At 44.7% G+C, this 19,676-nt stretch overlaps 1 protein-coding gene across 4 annotated transcripts in view; it reads right to left on the bottom strand.

Moving 5' to 3' along the window:
• The window catches only part of GSPT1 (G1 to S phase transition 1), a gene marked incomplete at its 5' end in the record, with an annotated part of 41,498 nt that extends 22,107 nt beyond the window's left edge, over positions 1–19,391 (bottom strand). Inside the window, 6 exons of one of the 4 annotated variants that reach the window (XM_080704324.1) lie at positions 795–872; positions 3,490–3,523; positions 5,238–5,465; positions 6,010–6,054; positions 6,174–6,215; positions 19,034–19,391. In XM_080704324.1, coding sequence (XP_080560450.1) covers positions 795–872; positions 3,490–3,523; positions 5,238–5,465; positions 6,010–6,054; positions 6,174–6,215; positions 19,034–19,391 — 785 coding nt within the window. Of the gene's footprint in view, positions 1–794; positions 873–3,489; positions 3,524–5,237; positions 5,466–6,009; positions 6,055–6,173; positions 6,216–18,994 lie in introns of all 4 variants that reach the window. The other 3 variants (XM_080704325.1, XM_080704323.1, XM_080704326.1) reach the window with 3 other exon arrangements.
• Positions 19,392–19,676: the final 285 nt, after the last annotated feature.

Here is a 19,676-nt window from a genome sequence, read left to right as displayed (position 1 = left end):
AGCTCATTATGTGGTTTGTTTTTAATTTATGCAACAAGTCTATTACCAGATGTGTGGATATCCTTTGTGTAAGTAGTCACCAAGAAGAGGTTTACTATGTATAATGAGGGGAAGGGAAACTTCTCTATTATGACAGTAAATCTCAACAATTTATCTTTACTTACTTCTTTGAGAGAGCGTTCTTTTTTTTTTTTTTTTTTGGTGGTACCGGGGTTCCTGGAAGCCCTTCTACCTCCAGGCTACACTCCCAGACCAATTTTTACACTTTTTTATTTGGAAACAGGGTCTCCTAAGCCAGCGCACGCGGCTGGTTTCGAACCTGTGTGATCTTCCTGTCTCCGCCTCCCAAGTACGGGAATTACAAGCGTGCCCACCACGCCCGCCCAAGAGAAGGTTCTCAATATGTTGCTTAGGCTGGTCTTTAAACCCTTCTGCCTCAGCCTCATGAGTAGCTGGGACTATCGACATGCATTATCTCAGTCCAACTAAAGATTTCTATTTTATTTATTAATATTTTTGCGGTATAGGGATGGAACCCAGGGGCATTCTACCCCCAGCCCTATTTCTTCTTCTTTATTTTGAAACAGGGTCTCACTAAGTGCAGTGGGCCTCACTAAGTGGCTGAGGCTGTCCGTGAACCGCGATCGTCCTGTTTCAGCCTCCTGAATGCTGGGATCACAAGCGTGCCCACCACGCACGCCCAGGTAGGATTTATATTTTACAACATTTCAATGAAGCACTAGTGGGAAGCATTTCCTGGAAAGCCGTTTACAGTGCCAGGGAAGTCCACATACCAAGTCTCTCTGTTTTTTTCTTTAGCTTCTCTTTCATATTTCTCGAGTGTCCTTTTGTCAACCATTCCAGTCAAATACCTGAAAGTGGTTAAAGAAAAGAAGCAGTAAACACTTAGGCACTCAGAAATTACTCATTAAAGCTAGGCAAACTCAGCGTCCTTGTAGGGAACTTCAACTTCGTAAACAACTATTTGGTACTAAAATCATGGAAAGTTCAAGTGGAAAAAGAATATCTGCATATTCCTCAAATTATCAAATACAGTGAAAAATAAACTTTACAGTGGTTCGAAGAGAATACTGACAGACAACACCTTAACCAAGTAATTTTGGTGAATATCACCAATACAACGTAAAGTATGTTGGATCATAAAACATGATTATTGATATCATGTATCCTTGATAGAATGTACTGAGAACACATTATCTTGTATAATGTTCTTGCCCAAAACACACCACCTCAATCTAACTGTGAGAAACATAAACCAAATCAAAACTGATGACCAATCTATAAAATGACTGAATACACTCTTAAAAACACTAGTCATAAAGGATAAGGAAAGACTAAGAAAATGTCAGAGGGTCAAGACAAAGGAGATATAAGAACTAAATGCAATGTGGAATTATAGAACTCAAAAGGGACACAGTAGAAAAGTTGAAGAAACTCAAATAACTTAATAACATTAACTCAAAATGCTACTAAAAACTTATTGAGTTGCTTAGTGATATTACATCAATGTTCATTTCCTAGTGGTGGTGCACCCTTGTAATCCCAGCATTTGGGAAGGACCGTGGTTCAAGGCCAGCCTCAGAAACTTAGTGAGGCCCTTGGCAATTCAGTGAGATCCTCTTTTAAAATAATGAATAAAAATAGGGCTGGGGTGCACATGCAGCTTGGAGGTAGAATGCCCTGGATTCCATCATTCCCAGTAATGAAAAAAAAAAAAAAAAAGCCTCTACAACCTGGTGAGACCTTGTTTCAAAACAAAAAGAAATAGCTAGGAGGCAAAATACCTCTAGGTTAAATCTCCTGAGGGAGAGAGAGGGAGGGAGAGAGAGAGGGAATATACTATAATTTAGCAAGAAACTGTTTCAAAATAAAAAAAAACAGGGCTGGGGTATAGCTCAGTGGTAGAATGTCCCTGGGTTCAATCCCCAGCACCACCCACACAATTCTAATATTGTCCAAGCAACAAAGTCTTACTAATACATGTCAAAGTGAGATTATAATCTTAAAAAAGCTCCTTTTGATGCCTACTTCCCTTGACTCAAACAAATCAAAGCCCTCCTGCCTTTGCCTTAGCTTCCACTTCTGCCCTCCAGTCATCAATAGAGCAGTGTCCTGACCATCTGAGTATAAAACATTATCAAATACTTCCAACCACAGACCCTCGTTAAGAATGCCTGTTTTAAGAACATTTTCAGAAGTGAGATACCGGCAAGATTATCAATTAAGATGGGGGTAGTGGTGCTGGGGATGGAACCCAGGAGCATTCTCTGAGCTACACACCAGTCCTTTTTATTTAGAAACAGGGTCTCACTAAGTTGCTGAGGCCGACCTTGAAGTTGCAATCTTCCTGTCTCAGCCTCCCAAGTACTGGGATCAGAGGTGTGCGCCTCTGCACCAGGCTCAACTAAGATTAATTAGGCAAAACAAGGCTATGTTCCTTAGGACATCTGACACAGTTCAGAGAAATGGGTCTAGCCATAGAGAAAGAATTGAAAATGTAAGGTCTTTTAGTTAAGTGTAAAGACTTAGTACTGGAATTCTTTAACAGAGGTCAGCCATGTTTTCATATCCAAATAGCTTCTATAATATGATAAAAAATAATCTTGGAATGCCAGCCAGTTTTCCTGTCTTTGATTAAATCCACATAAATTTAAGAATCTAATGAAGAAAAAAAATTCCCTCATTCATCAGATTCAAGAATTGGTTTTCATTATTCCCAAGTAAATTACATAAAACTCCTAAACTCACAACGGGGAAATGTCCTACCCTACTGTATACATCTGAAGTTGGAAATAGATTTAAAACACCTAACCTACTGAACATCAGCCCTTAGACTGTGGGAAAATCATCTGACCCAAAGCCTAGTTCATAATAAAGTGCTGACTGCCTCATACACACTTGTAAAAGGGAGCTGTGTAACAAATGGGACAGGCAACACAATATACAAAAATACTTCAACAGAGCCCACTGCGGCATAACCAGCTGTCTGCGCTGGATCGGATCAGCAGTTTAACGTGGAGATCCCTGAGCGCGAGCTACGGCTCGCTGTGGCTGCCCTGCGTGAAGAGGGCCACCATTCGACCACAGAGAAACAGGTCGCAACTCAAAATCCAAAGTGGTTTCTAGAGAATGCGCGTTGCTTCTGTACCAGTTTAAATCAGGGATCACCTGCATGTTCACAGCAGAGCAAGATTTCTGTAATCTAGGGCTTTTATTACTTTTTATAAAACCAGAGACAGCTTTCAGAAACACAATGTTCACTCAGAGTCTGCCAGTGATTAAAATACTAACAATCACATTGCAAAATTACCTAACAGCTCCCTACAAGTGATTTTACTATTATGTTTTTTTTTTTAACTTGAGGTGGCCTGTTTTACCTTCTTTAAGGTATGGCTACACAAATGTTTTACAATGCCTGAAATTCCTTCAATAAAATTAACTATTATTTAACAAAAGATACAGACTTACATTATTTGCCCGCCAATGGTTGATTTTCCCGCATCTAAAAGTAATACCAACAATGCAAACCATAGTTAAAAACAAGAACCAACTGCTACATATGCAAGCACAGCTACAGTTATCTTTGAGTAGGTACAGTTACGTCTTCCAAAGGCAACTCAAGGCGGCAGGAACTGGGGCGGAGAGCCCAGGTCCCTCCCCGGAGAGTGAGGCTGCTAAGTCTTTCCCATGTGATAATGACTTACAAGTACTTTACTGATAAAAAAGAACAGAATACACATTCCCCAAAGGAGCCTTTATTAGAGGGTTACAAAGGCAGTGAAAGAACTGAACCACACCAAGTAGTCTTTCTTTCACATCAGCAAATAGGAGAGGTGTTCCCTTATAAATTTCAAAGTTTTATGTTCTAAAAAAGGAGCATGGTATTTCATATTAAGAAGAAGTCTGCCAGGTGTGGTGGTCAGTGATCCCAGTACTTGGGAGACTGAGGCAGGAGGATCACAGTTTTGAGGCCAGCCTCAGCAACTTAGTGAGGCCCTGTTAAAAATGGCTGCCAGGGGTGTAGCTTACAGGTAGAATCTCTGGGTTCAATCCCAGTACCAAAAAAATAAAAAAATAAAAAAAAAATAAAAAAATAAAAAAAGGTAAGAAGAGGCAAAAGCCAGGCAAAGTGGCACACACCTGGAATCCTAGTTACTCAGAAGGCTGAGACAAGAGGATAGAAAGTCCAAGGCCAGGCTGGGTATGGTGGCGCATGCTTGTAATACTAGTACTTGGGAGGCTGAGAAAGAAGGATCCCAGGCTCAGAGGCCAGCCTCAGCTACTTAGTGAGACTTTGTTTCAAAATAAAGAATAAAAAAATCTGCTGGGGATGTTGCTTGGAGGTAAAATGCCCCTGGGCTAGCCGGGCGTGGTGGCGCACGCTTGTAATCCCCACGCTTGGGAGGCGGAGACAGGAGGATCGCGCAGGTTCGAAGCCAGCCGTGCTGGCGTAAGAGATCCTTTTCAAAAATATAAAATAGGTCTGGGAGTGTAGCCCGGAGGAAGGAGGGCTTCCAGGAACCCCAGTACCACCAAAAAAAAAAAAAAAAAAAAAAAAAAAAATGCCCCTGGGCTCAATCTCCAGTACAAAAAAAAAAAAAAAAAAAAAAAAGCAAAGGTTGTGGGGATGTAGCTTAGGGGTAAAGAACTCTGGGTTCAATCCCCAGTACCACTAAATAAATAAACAAATTTAGAGAATAGATAGTAATAATTAGGGTTTTGTTTTGATAAACCAGAAACCTTGCAAGCACCCAGAAGTTACTCCAAAATATTAATTTCTTACTTCACACAAAATCAAACTACCTTATAAAAAGGTTAATCTCATTAAGATGTAACTGAGGTTACACCTTAATGAGATTAAGAGAGGCAAGGCACATTTTCTAATCTGTCAATTAACAAATATCACAGTATGCTGACCCATCACCAGTGACCTACAGACTAACTATGCATTACACACAGAAATATTGTTTTATTTTCTTCCAACTTCTATGCTGTTACAAAATTATTCAAATGCCTAAACTTTAAAATCAAAGCACTGGCAACTTTTTGCCAGTTGAAAAAAATCCAGCAAGTTAAAATATCAAGCCATGTTAGCATGTGTAAGAAGAGCCTGGGTTCAACTCCTAGCACCAAAAGGAAAGCAACAAAACAAGGCACTTAAGATGCTGAATCAGACGCCCCAGTACTGTGGCTGTTCTTGTCGCTGAGCGGCTTACCCACGTGCCCGATGAACACGACGTTGACGTGCTCTTTCTTCGGAGCGCCTGGCGGCGCCGCCACAGACTTGGGCTTGGGTATTTCCTCCTCCTCCTCCATCATTTCTTGGGCGCTTTCTTCCGGTGGTCTTCCATCGCCCAAGGACCCCCCCCCTGGCTCTGCTTCACTTATTTCTTCTTTGTGCTCCCATGATTCTTCCGGGGACATTTCTGCCTCTCCATTCTCTACTGAAGGAAGACATTTTAACTTAGTATTCTCAAGGACTTACCAATGCTTTAAAACACATGCTTCCGTGAGTGACGCTCTGCGTGGCAAGCGCCACAAAGCTCTACTCCATCTACTGGCTCCTCAGTGCCCGGAGGACTAAGCGAGCTTAATGGCGCTCTAGCCTCCCAACAGTGGGGGAAGGAGTGGACAAACTTCGGAGATAGTCTCTCTTTCCTTTCTAAGTGACAGATAAAACTTTGGCATTGGTTTTAATCACCTTGGGGACATGAAGTCCTTAAGAGTAGCATTTACAGAAAGGAAGGGACAATTTCACAGAGTAAGTGAAATAAGCACAATTGCTCAAAAGGACTCCAGCACTGAATTCTATCTGAAATCACTAACGTCACTGAGGCGTTATTAATGCCCAACTCTGCTTTCCGAATCCAAGCAGCAGCAGTGTGCCGCACGAGCGGGCATTCCAACACTCACAACACTCCATGTGCACCCAATCTGGACAGCGAACGAATTTCACATTAGTTTTAATATGGTCAGGAATTGTCTTACCAACAGGTTCCGAGAGTTCCATGCTAACAGCAGCGGAATTTGAACCTAGACAAGAGATTGAGATAGAAAACATCTTTAGACAGCAGTACCCAGCGCCACACGTCAGAGACAAGCTGATGTTTTCTCAATGCAGCATTTAACGCGTCACATCCTAGAAGCATTACCTGCACACAGTGCCGGTTCCTCTTGGGAGGATTCCACAGGTGCTATTGAACAGAAATACGTTCCGTTAGAAATGAAGGCCTGCACATCAGTTGGCTCTTACTTTACATTAAAAACCAAAGTTTAGTGCACCACAAAACTCAACAACTCAGACAATGGCAGCTAACTTGGGTTTCTAAACAGAAGTCTGTCTTACCTGCTTTTTAAACAATCTGTCAATTATAGCCAACTTACTTTTATTTTTGGTAACTGGAGATTAAACCCAGGAGAGCATTCTGCTGCCAGCCTGCCCCTCAGCCCTTCTGATCTGAGAGTCTTGCTATGAACTGCTGAGGGTTTCCCCAAGCTATTGAGGCTGTCCTCACAACCTCCCGAGTACTGGGACTGCAGGCGTGTGCGGCCACACACAGCCAATTACACCCATTCAAAAATGAAAACCTAGCAGGGCGTGGTGAAACACCCTTGCAATCCCAGCATCTGGGAGGCTCAGATGATCCGAGGTTTGCAGACAGCCTTAGCTACTTAGTGAGACCCTGTTTCAAAATAAAGAATAAAAATACAGTGCTGGGGTTGTAGCTCGAGGGTAGATTGCCCTTGAGTTCCACAACGAGGACCAAAAGAAATAATAAAAAAGAGTGCCGGGGGTGGTGGCGCACGCTTTCAATCCCCGTGCTTGGGAGGCAGAGACAGGAGGATCACAGAGGCTTAAGAGACCCTGTTTCCAAATAAAAATATAAAAATAGGTCTGGGAGTGTAACCTGAAGGTAGAAGGGTTTCCAGAAACCCCAGCACCACCAATAAATAAATAAATAAATAAATAAATAAATAAATAAATGACCGGGCGTGGTGGCGCATGCGTGTAATCCCCGCATTTGGGAGGCAGAGACAGGAGGATTGCACAGGTTCGAAGCCAGCTGCACGTGCTGGCTTAGGAGACCCTGTTTCCAAATTTTAAAAAATGTAAAAATAGGTCTGGGAGTGTAGCCCGGAGGGAGAAGGGCTTCCAGGAACCCCAGTACCACAAAAATAAATAAATAAATAAATAAACCTATACATTATAGCTATTCTTCAGTTAATGAAATGTATTAATATGCATGGTAGTGCATACCTGTAATCCCAGTACTTAGGAGGCTGAAACAGGAGGATTATGGGTTTGAGGACCCAGCAATTTAGCATGACCCTGTTTCAAAATAAATAATACCCGGGCATGGTAGCCCATGCTTGTAATCCCACTACTTGGGAGGCTGAGACAGGAGGATCACAGGTTTGCAGCCAGCCTCAGCTACTTAGAGAGGCCCTCTGCAACTTAGTGAGACTATGTTTCAAAATAAAGAATAAACCAGGGTGTGGTGGTATACACCTGTAATCCCCGCAGCCCTTGGGAGGCTAAAACAGGAGGAACCCACAGTTTTGAAGCCAGCCTCAGCTACTTAGTGAGGTTCTCAGCAACTTAGTGAGAGCCTGTATCCATGGGAGTATAGCCTGGAGGTAGAAAGCCTCTGGGTTCCAACCACAGTAACAAAAAAATAAAAAAATAAAAAATAAAAAAAATTGGGCTGAGGGTGTAGCTTGGAAGTAGAACGGTAGAATGGCCCTGAGTCCCATCCCTGGTCCTCCCCCCCCAATAAAATAAATAAATAAATAAATAAATAAATAAATAAATAAATAAAAAATAGGACTATGGCTCAGAGATAGAATGCTCCTCGGTTCAATCCCCAGCACTGCAAAAATAAATAAGTAAAACTCTCAATCTAGCAAGACCTTCTTTCAAATAAAAATTGAAAATGTGATATGTAGCCCAGCACAAAGCAAACTGGTTGGATTTTGTTTAACAAATACAGTTCTACTATGGATTCTCTCATGATAAACCCAAGCAGACTGTGATTAATCCTCTGAAAGATTCCATAACCATTTATCTCCTCAAAATCCCCAAATAAGCTAAATCTTATACCACCGAGGACGATGGCATTTGTCTAAGGCCATGAACACATCGGAGTTGAAGCATCTGCAGAAAAGGTGATTTCAATGATGTCACACTTCAAATCTACTTATGATCTTGCTCGAAGTAGAAATATGTGCTAATATCCAATTAGTTAAGAGTCTAATCTTCATGTAATCTAAATGATACTCCAATATAAAAGTGCTCTTGCTTTAAGGCATCTCCAAGACACATGAATCACACACAGTAAGTAATACAGAAGCGTGAACTTGTAACCTGCAAAGCTTATATTTAACACTGCCCTAAGAAGGAAGTCTCAACGCCCACGAAGTCAAGATCGGTGTTTTGGGCCCAATCTTCAGGAGCATCGAGTGTTGAGGAAAGCCATCTTTTCCCTGATACAAGAAGGAAGTTTTTATTTTTTGGCTTTTGTTTGGGAAGTGCCGTGCTCCTTGTCACCATTAGGGCTGTTCTCAGGTAGGGATGGGCTGAGGGCGCTGCCTGCGGGAAGACCAGCATCTCTGCTGCAAGAAGTCACAACCAGGTAGCACAGCAGAGAGGCGACTCTGAGGGCCACTGGAAGAGAAAGGGGAGGCTAGGTCTAAGATGCCCTCACCCCAGCACTAACAGGCATGGCGGGATGAGCGTGTGCCGCTTAAACTGGCCGGAAGATGACAGAAACTGTGCTCGGCCACAATAGAAACCTCTTTTGCCTTTTCTACTTTGAAGAAAAGTTTAAGAACTCTTGGCTGCCGGCATGGTGGCAGCCGCCTATAATCCTAGTACTTGGAAGGACCCTAGGTCTGAGGCCGGTTTCAGCAACATGGCTAGACCTGTTTCAAAATTTAAAAAATAAGCCAGGCGTGGTGGCAACTTAGTGAGACCGTTTCAAAATAAAAAATAATAAGATTGGGCTACGGGGTATAGCTCGGAGGTAGAACGCCTCCGAGTGCAATCCTCAGTAACACTAAATAACAAACAGATAAATAGTGCTGGGGATGTCAGATTGCACCGAGAATGCTCCTGGGCTCAATCATTAACATACACACACAACACACACTCACTCTAATAATAAAAATCAATGGTGATACAGGCAGAATTCTGCTCAGAGGCAGAATGCTCCGGGGTTCAATTCCCAGCACCACACACACACACACACACACAAAAATTATATCAACAAATGTCAGTTTCCTCAGCTCCACGAACCACTGCAGCTAAGTCCTATCAATAATTATTAGTGCCTATCTATTATGGGTGACGGGACACAAGGCACTCACAAATCCATACACTGCTAGAGGCAGGGTGAAGCTGGGGCAATTCACAGTAATGCCAACTGATTTTTACTAACCTTTCTATACTGATCACCATGCCACCAAATCCCTCAAAAAGCCCTATGGGAGCCGGGCATGGTGACGCACGCTTGTAATCCCAGCATTCAGGAGGCTGGGACGGAAAGATCACGGTTCTTGGACAGCCTCAGCTACTTATTGTCCTTTGCAAATCAGTGAGATCCAGTTTCAAAATAAAGAATAAAAAATGGGGCTGGGTGTAGCTTGGAAGCAGAATGCCCCTGAGTTCCATCCGGAGGCTGAGACAGGAGGATTGCAGGTTGGAAGCAGTCAGCCTCAGCAACTCAGTGAGGTTCTCATCCTAGTGAGACCGTAGCTCAGAGGTAGAATGCCTCTGGGTCCAATCCTCAGTACAAAAAAAAAGCCCTATGAAACAGATAAATAGATATTATAACTACTCTGCCTAGTATACAGGCACATCAGAATTAACTATGCTCTTTTCCAAGTTAAACAAGTGCCATCTTGCCCTTCTTCAAATAGCCCCTGCTAACGCCCACGAGTGGTAACGCATGCCTGCAATCCCAGTACTTGGGAGGCTGAGATAGAAGGACTGCATTTTGAGAACGGCCTCAGCAATTTAGTTAGAATCTTAGTAATTTAGCAAGACCCTGTTTCAAAATAAAAAATAAAGCCAAAGCCAGGCGTGGTGGCGCACGCTTGTCATCCCAGCATTTGGGAGGCTGACAGGAAGATCACGGTTTGTGGCCAGCCTCAGCTACTTAGTGAGGCCCTTTGCAACTCAGTGAGACCCTGTTTCAAAATAAAAAATAAGACAGGGGATGTAGCTCGGAGGAATGCCCCTGTGTTCCATCCCCAGTACCCCCCCCACACAAATCCTCCTGAGGAATGAAATTACAGCTTCAAATTTCCCAGCGATAGCCTCATGTTGAGAAACACACCTTTATGAGTGTTTACAAAATACAGAATAAAAAAAAAAAGGGCAGGGGGTGTAGCTCAGAGGTCGAATGCCCCTGGATTCCATCCCCAGACCCCCCCACACAAAAAAAAGTCTAAATGGGAAAGTTGTCAGAGTATATCAATAAATACAACAGCCATACCACAAATTAAAAAAATTCTACTCTAGTTTAAGATAAAGAAAAATAAATCAACTGGCTCTGATACTAAGTACCTTACCACAAATTCTAAAATGAGCAGAGTTTACCAGATGACAGTGGGTCAACAATACTGTCTGAGATTTAAACACAGATGATAATATGAATTGTCATTGAAGTGAGATTATGGTAGTGGGGCGTGATGACGCACGCTTGTAATCCCAGTAATTGGGAGGCTGAGACAGGAAGATTGTACAGGTTTGAAGCCAGCCTCGGATACTTAGTGAGGCTCTCAGCAACTTAGTGAGACCATGTTTCAAAATAAAATATAAAAGAGGTCTGGGAGTATAGCCAAGAGGTAGAAAAGCCCCTAGGTTCCACTCCCGTACAAACAACAACAAAAAAAATCACTTTTAGTCAGCTGTGGTGGTGCAAGCCGGTAATCCCAGCACTGCGGAGGCTGAGAAAGGAGGATCGCAGGTTCTCAGCCAGCCTCATCTAGGCCCCTCCACAATTTAGTGAAACCCTGTTTCAAAATAAAAGAATAAAAATAGGGCTAGGGGTGTAGCTCAAAGGTAGAATGCCTCTGGATTCAATCCCCAGTACTCTCCAACACACACACACACAAAGAAAATAGGGGGCTGTGACATGGCTCAGGGATAGAATGCTTTTGAGTTCAATCCCTAGTGCCCCCCCCCCAAATAATCCGTCTTAGCAAAAACAACTATATTAAATCACAAGGAAAGGACTAGCAGACCCACGGCTACTAGAATAAGCTTTGGAAAAGGACCTAGATCCTAATCCTCACTCCACGTATTCCTGGAAGTGACCTCACTAAGTTACTTAGCTCTCTAGGCAGCCATTTGTCATCAGTAAAACAGGGCAATGGGGCCTACACACCAGAACCTGCAGAGCCCAAAGGACAGGGGTGCGTCAGGCAGTGGCAACCACTCAACAAATCTGTTACGACAACAAGCATTGCAGAGTTCTAAAATACCTACCAAAACCCTTTTTTTTTTTTTTTTTTTTTTTGCGGGTCTGGGGATGGAGCCCAGGGGCATTTGACCTCTGAACTTCACCCTCTGCCCTATTTGTTTTAATCTTTATTTTTGAAACAGGGTCAGCCGTACGTGGTGGCGCATGCTTGTAATCCCAGCATTTGGGAGGCTGAGACCGGAGGATCGCGGTTCGCAGACAGCCTCAGCTACTTAGTGAGGCCCTTTGCAACTCTGTGAGACCCTGTTTCAAAATAAAGAATAAAAAAAAATAGGGTAGGGGGTGTAGCTCAGAGGTCAAATGCCTCTGTGTTCCTCCATCCCCAGACCCGCAAAAAAAAAAAAAAAAAAAAAAAAAAAAAAAAAAAAAAAAAAGAAACAGGGTCTAAGTTGTGGAGAGCCTCACTAATTGGCTGAGGCTGTCCGCGAACAGCATCCTCCGGTCTCAGCCTCCCGAATGCTGGGATTACAAGCGTGCGCCACCACGCCCGGCTCCTACAAAAATCTTTAAGAATGAAACATTAGAAAGGCAAATTCCAGGGAAATACAACCCAACAATCCGTGCTGCTTGTAGTAATTAGCTCTGGGCATAGCCCTTTTTCCATTATTAAAAATGTTGTACGGCAGAAAGAATCCTAAACTAGCAGCTGGCAAACTTGGATCCTAGACTCTGCGCGTGACCTCAGGCGGTCACTCAGCATCCCTAGGATTCAGTTCCCTTATCCAGAAATGAGAACTGCGTTACTACCAGGGTCACTCTCCAGCCCTGGCACTCCAGGAACCTGCTTCTTCAGTCACTAAAGCAACATGTCAACTGATCACTCTCTCCACAGAGTAACTCAAATTCCACGACAGCTTTCAAGCAGCCCTATGATTTATTTAAAAAAAACCAGGAAGGTATTCCAGGCGTGGTGGCACAGGCCTGTAATCCCAGTACTTGGGAGGCTGAGGCAGGAGGAGCCACTTTGCGAGACGTTGTTTCCAAATAAAAAGTGAAACAGGTCTGGGAGTGCATCCCAGAGGTAGAACGTCCCTGGGCTCCATTCCATTCCAAGTACAAAGCAAAACAGAAAAGCAAAAAAAAAAAAAAAAAAAAAAAACTACTACACAAAATGAGAACAAAACTTGAAAAAACTTTTGAAGATGCTTCAGTATAAATCAACAATTGACAGCTAAAAAGAGTCGGAGGCTCTCAACAATCAAGAGCCTACAATCAGTGGCAAAGTCCCAGCTTCCCAAAGATTTTACAAACTAAGGCAGAACAATGGACTTCTACGTTAACGTGCCCAGTAAGAAATAAGAAACACTAGCAGACGCACAGTCACCAAACTCACTGCGGGCCGGTATAAAAGAGACAAAAACCGTGTGAAAGGTAAATTCCTGGCTAACTTAAGTAAAAACCCAGAAACACAAGGGGGATCTTATACGATCTCAAAAAGAAAGAGAAGAAAGCCGGGCGTGGTGGCGCACGCCTGTAATCCCAGCATTCGGGAGGCTGAGACCGGAGGATCGCGGTTCGCACACAGCCTCAGCTACTTAGGCCCTCTGCGACTCAGTGAGACCCAGTTTCAAAATAAAGAATAAAAAATAGGGCTGGGGCTGTCACTCGGAGGTAGAATGCCCCTGGGTTCCATCCCCAGACCCACAAAAAAAAAAAAAAAAAAAAAAAAAAAAAAGATATTTACAAAGAACACTTGTCTGAAATACATATAACTTTAAGTTGTCTGATCAGAGCGACTTACAAAGAGATCCTGAGTCCTGAGCAGCCCCTCAGCCGGGAACGCTCTCTGCGAACCTTTTGTCTGGCTCTCCTATCGGTCTTCCGTTAGAGTAGACTAGTTCGTCGGTCCCTTTCGGGACGCGCTGAGGACAATTCATTCGGGTTGATGTTACTTCAAATTCTCTGCACAGCACTCTACAGTCACTAGGCAGGCAAAGGCTTGTAAGTAACTGCTAGTACATGTACCTGAAGAAAAAACTCCACCTCAAAATATCCCATTCTCCTACTGCTAACTGACCCCCAAAAGGTGATCACACCTTTTTTTATTCCTTTCTCTTCCAACAGAAAGACAATTTAACACTTTTAAGACATTCCTTCCCAATAAAAGAAAAAAAAAAATCAAGGCTAAAATGTAACTTGTCCTAATAATTTTTTTTTTGGTGTGTGTGTGTGTGTGTGTGTGGTTCTGGGTATGGAACCCAGGGGCCTTCTACCTCCGGGCTACACTCCCAGACCTATTTTTTTTTTTTTTTTAAATTTGGAAACAGGGTCTCACTGAGATGCCGAGAGCCTCACTAAGTAGCTGAGGCTGGCTTCGAACTGGAGCAACCCTCCTGTCTCAGCCTCCCAAGTACTGAGATTACAAGCTGCCCCACCAAGCCTGTCCTGATAAATTGTAACTATTGTCCTTCTACATGGAACAATTTCAGAGAAGGTGAAAAGCAAAGAACAGGATAATACAATAAAATATATACAAAGAGCACTAAATAAAATCTGCCCCAAAGTTGAGTTTATTCCAGACAAAACTTCTCTCTCCTTCCATTCTTCCTTCCTACGGGGCACTGGACCCAGGGGTGCTCTACTACTGAGCCACATTCCCAGCCCATCATTCAGTGAAATACTAAAAAGCCCCACTGAACTGTACACTTTAAAGGATGAATGTTACAGAATGTGCGCTCTACCACAATCATTAAAAAAAGTATTCAGCAAGGCGGGCGTGGGGCATACACTAGCAATCCCCATACCTGCAAGGCTGGGACAGGAGGATCACAGGTTCCTGCCCAGCCTCAGCTACTTAGTGAGACCTTGTTTCAAAATAAAAAATAAAATAGGGGTTGGGGGTGTAGCTCAAGAGGTAGAATGCCCCTGTTCAATCCCCAGTAGCTCAAAAAAAAAAAAAAAAAAAAAAAGCATTCAGCAAAACCCAAATACAGCTAATATAAAACCCAAATATAGCAAAACAGGTAATTTCTCTTTAAAATTCAAATTTCACAATACAATCTGCTACATTTTGGATACAATGCCTTCTCTGAGGAAGGACTGCTGGTTTTCTTACTTTATAAGCACACACTTACACACACACCAACACAGTTTGTGGTATGGCTTCTGAGCTACACCCAATGCCCCCTTTTTACATTTAATGTTGTATTTTGGTACTAAAGATTTTGAATTTTGATTTTATATTTTGAACCCAGGGGTATTCAGCCTCTGAACTATACCCCTAGCCCTTTTAATACCTTTTATTGAATCTAGGGGCATTCCACCTCTAAGCTACACCCCCAGCCCTATTTTGTTATTTTCAAACGGCCTTGCTAAGTTGCCAAGGCTGGCCTTGACACTGCGATCCTTCTATCTAGCTTCCAGAATAGCTGGGACTACAGGCTTGAGCCTCACGCCCAGATTAAACTCTATTTTTTGTGTGGTACTGGGAATTGAAACCAGGGCATTCTACCTGAGTTACACCCCAGCCCTATTTTATTTTATATTTGGAAATAGGGTCTCACTAAACTGACGCAAGCCTCACTGAGTTGCTGAGGATGGTTTTGCACCTGTCATCTTCCCGCCCGGCTTTTATGCTTATTTTATTGGCAGGGTTTAATGAGTCCTTGAGGGTGGGATGGTGCAAAGAAAGCTAACACCATTCTTCAGAAGCTCTGGCTGCCCCCAAAGTCCAAGTAACCCTGATTCCCTAACACTGCGAAAGCTGTTCTCCACCTGAAAATAAAACAGACTGAACTACAGACTGAAATTTAAAGTAGTCTATCATGCTGGGTGTGGTGGTACACGCCTGTCATATCAGTACCGCCTGTCATCTCAGTACCGGAGAGGCTGAGACAGGAGGATGACAGGTTGGAGGAGTCCCAGCAAGTAGTGAGCGAGCCACTTATTAACTTAGCAAGACCATTTCAAAATAAAAATAAAATAGGGCCAGGGGTGCGGATTGGAGGTAGAGTGCCCCTGGGTTCCATCCCCAGTGTGAGACACACACACAAATACAGCTTATCAGAAATGTTTTTCTAGTACACATTAAGCATCCTCTTCTACGTTTCATTCATTTTGGGACCTCTATTTCAATGAAATCACTTGGCCAATTTACTCGGCTCTGTACAGAACTGCACTTCCATGAATTATGCTTAATTACATTTTAATGGGTCCTACTTAATCATTTCTTTGGAAATCTATATTTAAAAAAATATTTTTTTTTTTGCGAGTCTGGGGTTGGAACCCAGGGGCACCTCTGAACTACAACCCCTACCCTAATTTTTATTCTTTATTTTGAAACAGAGTCTCACTGAGTTGCAAAGGGCCTCACTAAGTAACTGAGGCTGTCTGCGAACTGCCATCCTCCAGTTTCAGCCTCCCGAATGCTGGGATTCCGAGCGTGCCCCACCACGCCCAGCTTTAAATTTTCAAAGGGAACCAAGGGTCCCAGATCCCAGGTTCTGAGGGATGGCTGGAGACAGCATAACCAGCAGCTTCTCAGGGGAAGTGACTGGCGCTTTTGTAAAGGCCTCTTCCTCCACTGGTGGCTCTAGGCAGCACTGTATTTATGACAGATAATGTAGGAGACATTCCCAGAGAAATGATTTGCTGCAGACGGGCACATTTTAGAATTTCTGTTATGGCTGAAACAAAAGAAAACAGGCTGGCTGTGTGGGGCAGTGCTCCCCGTAATCTAATACCTGGAAGGCTGAGATAGGAGGATTGCAGGTTCAAGGCCAGCCCCAGCAACTTAAGAAACTGTTTCAAATAAATTATTTGAGTGCGTGTGTGGTGCTAGAGATTGAACTCAGGGGCGTTCTACCTCCAAGCTAACCCCTACCTCTATTTTATTTTTAATTTGAAACAAGGGCTTGCTAGGTTGATGAGTCTCACTACTTGCTGAAGCTGTCTTCAAACCTGTGCTCCTATTTCAGTCTCTCAAGTACTGGTATTACAAGCATGTGCCACCATGCCTGGCTTTAAAATTTTATTTATTTATTTAGTAGTACCAGGGATAGAATTCAGGGGCATTGGACCTCCAAGCTACACCCTCAGTGCTATTTTTTTTATAAGTCTTTAAAGCTCCGGGGTTTAATCCTCAGTACCAAAAACAACAGTTAGCCAGGCTATAACTCTGTTGTTCATTTCTTCAATACAAAAAATTTTTACAGCTGGGTGTGGTGGGCAATGCTTGTAATCCCAGTACTTGGGAGACTGAGACAGGAGGATCATGCAGGTTCGAAGCCAGCCTCAGCTACTTAGTGAGACCCTGTTTCCAAATAAAAATACAAAATAGGTCGCCAGGAGTGGTGGTGCACGCTTGTAATCCCCGTGTTTGGGAGGTAGAGACAGGAGGATCGCACATGTTTGAAGCCAGCCTCGCTGGCTTAAGAAACCGTTTCCAAATAAAAAAAATATAAACTAGGTCTGGGAGTGTAGCCCTGAAGTTGAAGGGTCCCATCCCCAGTATATATAAAATAATAATAATAATAATAATAATAATAAATAGAATAGGTCCGAGAGTATAACCCGGACATAGGAGGCCCCTGGGTTCCATCCCTAGTACCAAAAAATAAAATATTTACAAACTTTTGGTTCCTTTTTTGTAATTCTTAGCCTAGGTGCTATTTCCAATTTTCCTTGCTTTTTCCAAGAATAGTTCACTGACGGTGGCATTTTATGGACCTGAAAGATCTGAAACACAATACAAGGGTCTTGCCTATCTGTGGACCTCGATGTAGAAATCGATTCCTTTCCAAATGAATAACCTGGGCTGTATAGTTGTTTTAAACATTAAATAACATTTTGTAGGAGTAGCTGATATAGTCAATGGCGCCAAAATAGGTTTCTGATTTAAGAAAAATGCTGACCGTAATGTATGGACTTGTCTTACTGACAGTCACTTCCTTACACATTTTTTAAAATATCTCCTAATTCTAGCAGTGCTGAAGACAAAAGGATAAAAACTACAAACGAACAAGTATCAGGAAAAAAAAAAAAAAAACTCCCACATAAGAGATAATGACTAGCTACTCCACAGCGAGCATCCAGGGCCTGTGGGTGGCTGTCCCTCCACACAGGTAAATGGAGGCCGCAAGGCTGCTCAGGCTGGTGCTGCGGCCCCAGAGTAAGGAAGGAGGGCAAGGAAGAAAATGGCAGGATAAGTGGAATCTGCACGAGAAGGTACAGGGAAGCGGGCACCTTTACCACTCAGACTAGCTTAGGTAGCCCAAATGACCTGTTCAAAAGGAAGACAGCAACCACCCACACAAATAAAAGAAATACCAGCCAATAAAACAACCAGACCCCAACTGTGTGCTCAGACACATTCTTCACAAACTTCTATCCTTGACCTCCCTTCAGCAAACTGAAGAAAGTTTCCCAAGAAGCCAAACTCCAAGAGCACTTTTTTATGGCTGTCAGACAAACACAAGAGAGAACTTTAAGAAGTAATTCACATATTGTCACTTAAAATGAGCTGGGAAGGTCCAAGATCCAGCCCGAGGATGTCCTTACTAACTAATGAAAGGATGTTCAGCCTTCCCCTTAGACAATACTGAGTGCTTCTCAGCTAAGCACCATTATGCTCACTCGACATTCTTAAAAAAGGAGTACTTGAAAGCAGACTGCCTACCATTTTAGCAGTCTAAGTTTAGGTGTGTGGTGTGTGTGTGTGTGTGTGTGTGTGTGTGTGTGTGTGTGTGTGTGTGTTAGGGTGTGTGTGTGTGTGTTGGTGGTGGTACTGGGGATGGAACCCAGAGGCTTTCTATTGCTGAGGCTGTGTCCCACCTGTCTCAGTCTCCCAAGTGCTGGGATTACAGGCGTGAGCCACCAGGTACAGCGAGGGAGATTCTTTAAAGAATCGATTCGACTTGCGATCACAGAAAGTTTGTCCATTGTCTACATAAGACATGTTCAAGTCCCGAGAAAGAGACGAGGTAACTGCCTTATGAACACAAAGTAAGCTATTCCAAACTACCTGAAGAAGGGAAACGATTTTAAAGCAATGAAAACTCTAATCGTTATCACGGACACAGGAGGAGTCCCACTTTAGAAAAGCGGCCCGCAAATCCGACACGTTAATATTAAGTAAGGAATCCTAACTCGGCGACACTTTTTTTTTTAAACTTCCTGGGCATGGAAAATGCTAAGGGTGGAAACGATCTCGGCACCGATAGCCAACAGTGTCTGGGTGAGCACAAGGCTGCAATGCATCCTGGGATTCCTTTAGGACGGTTCGGGGCCAAAGACATTTTAAAACGTAATTACAGTTTCAAGAGCAGAAACTGCAAGGGGAGGCTCTCTGATGTGGACCTAGAGCGAAAGGTCGACCCCGGCTTTTGTCCTCCGCCACCCCCGGCGTTCTCGGCGCCACCAGCCGGCTCCGGGCTCCATCTGCCCGCACTCCCGGCCTCGTGGCGCCGGCGGCCGCGGCCCCCTCGCCCCGCACGGCTCCGGGCCCGCAGGCACCTGCGGCCGCGGCGGGGCAGGAGGCCGCCCCCCACCGCTGTCAGCGCCCACGTGCGCCCGCCGCCCGGCTTTACCCGCAGGGCCTCCCGCGCCGCTGCCCGCTCCCAGCTGGTTGGCGCCGGGCGGCGGCTGGGCCGGGCCGCGCAGGAAGGACGGCACGAACTCGGCGGCGTGGACGTTGGGCACGAAGGGCTTGGCGTTGACGTTGAGCTGCCGGCCGAAGGCCGCGCTGAGCTGCTCCCGCTGGGCCTCGGCCGCCTCGGCCGCCGCCGCCGCCAAGGAGCCGCCGCCGCCGCCGCCGCACGGGCCGGGCCCGGGGGCTTCCATGTCCGCCTGGTCCCAGCAATCGGGCGCCGAGTCGCTGCTGCTGCTGCCGCCGCTGCCGCCGCCGCCGCCGCCGCCGCCGCCACCGCCGCCGCTGCCGGGATCCATGATCGGGGGGGCCGTGTGTGTAGTGAAGAGAGGGCGGGAAATGGAGGCGGTGGCGTCCGGCCGGCCGGAGCAGGCCGCGGAGCCGGGCCGGGCGGAGAGGCAGAAGGGCCGGCGGCTGGCGGCGCGATGCCCGGCGTCCAGTCCCGACTCCGCACTCGCGACGACGGCGGCGGCGGCGCTCGGCCCTCCTCCTCGTGTGTGCGAGCGGATCTCCTCCCACCCGGCCCAACCACCGCCGCGGCCTCCCCGCCGACCCCACGCCCGGCGCGGATTGACCCCGCGCCG

The sequence above is a fragment of the Muscardinus avellanarius genome (assembly GCF_963383645.1).
Source record: "Muscardinus avellanarius genome assembly, chromosome: 10".
Lineage (NCBI taxonomy): Eukaryota > Metazoa > Chordata > Mammalia > Rodentia > Gliridae > Muscardinus > Muscardinus avellanarius.
Note: the sequence above shows the minus strand (reverse complement) of the source record. Positions and strands in the feature narration are given on the sequence as shown.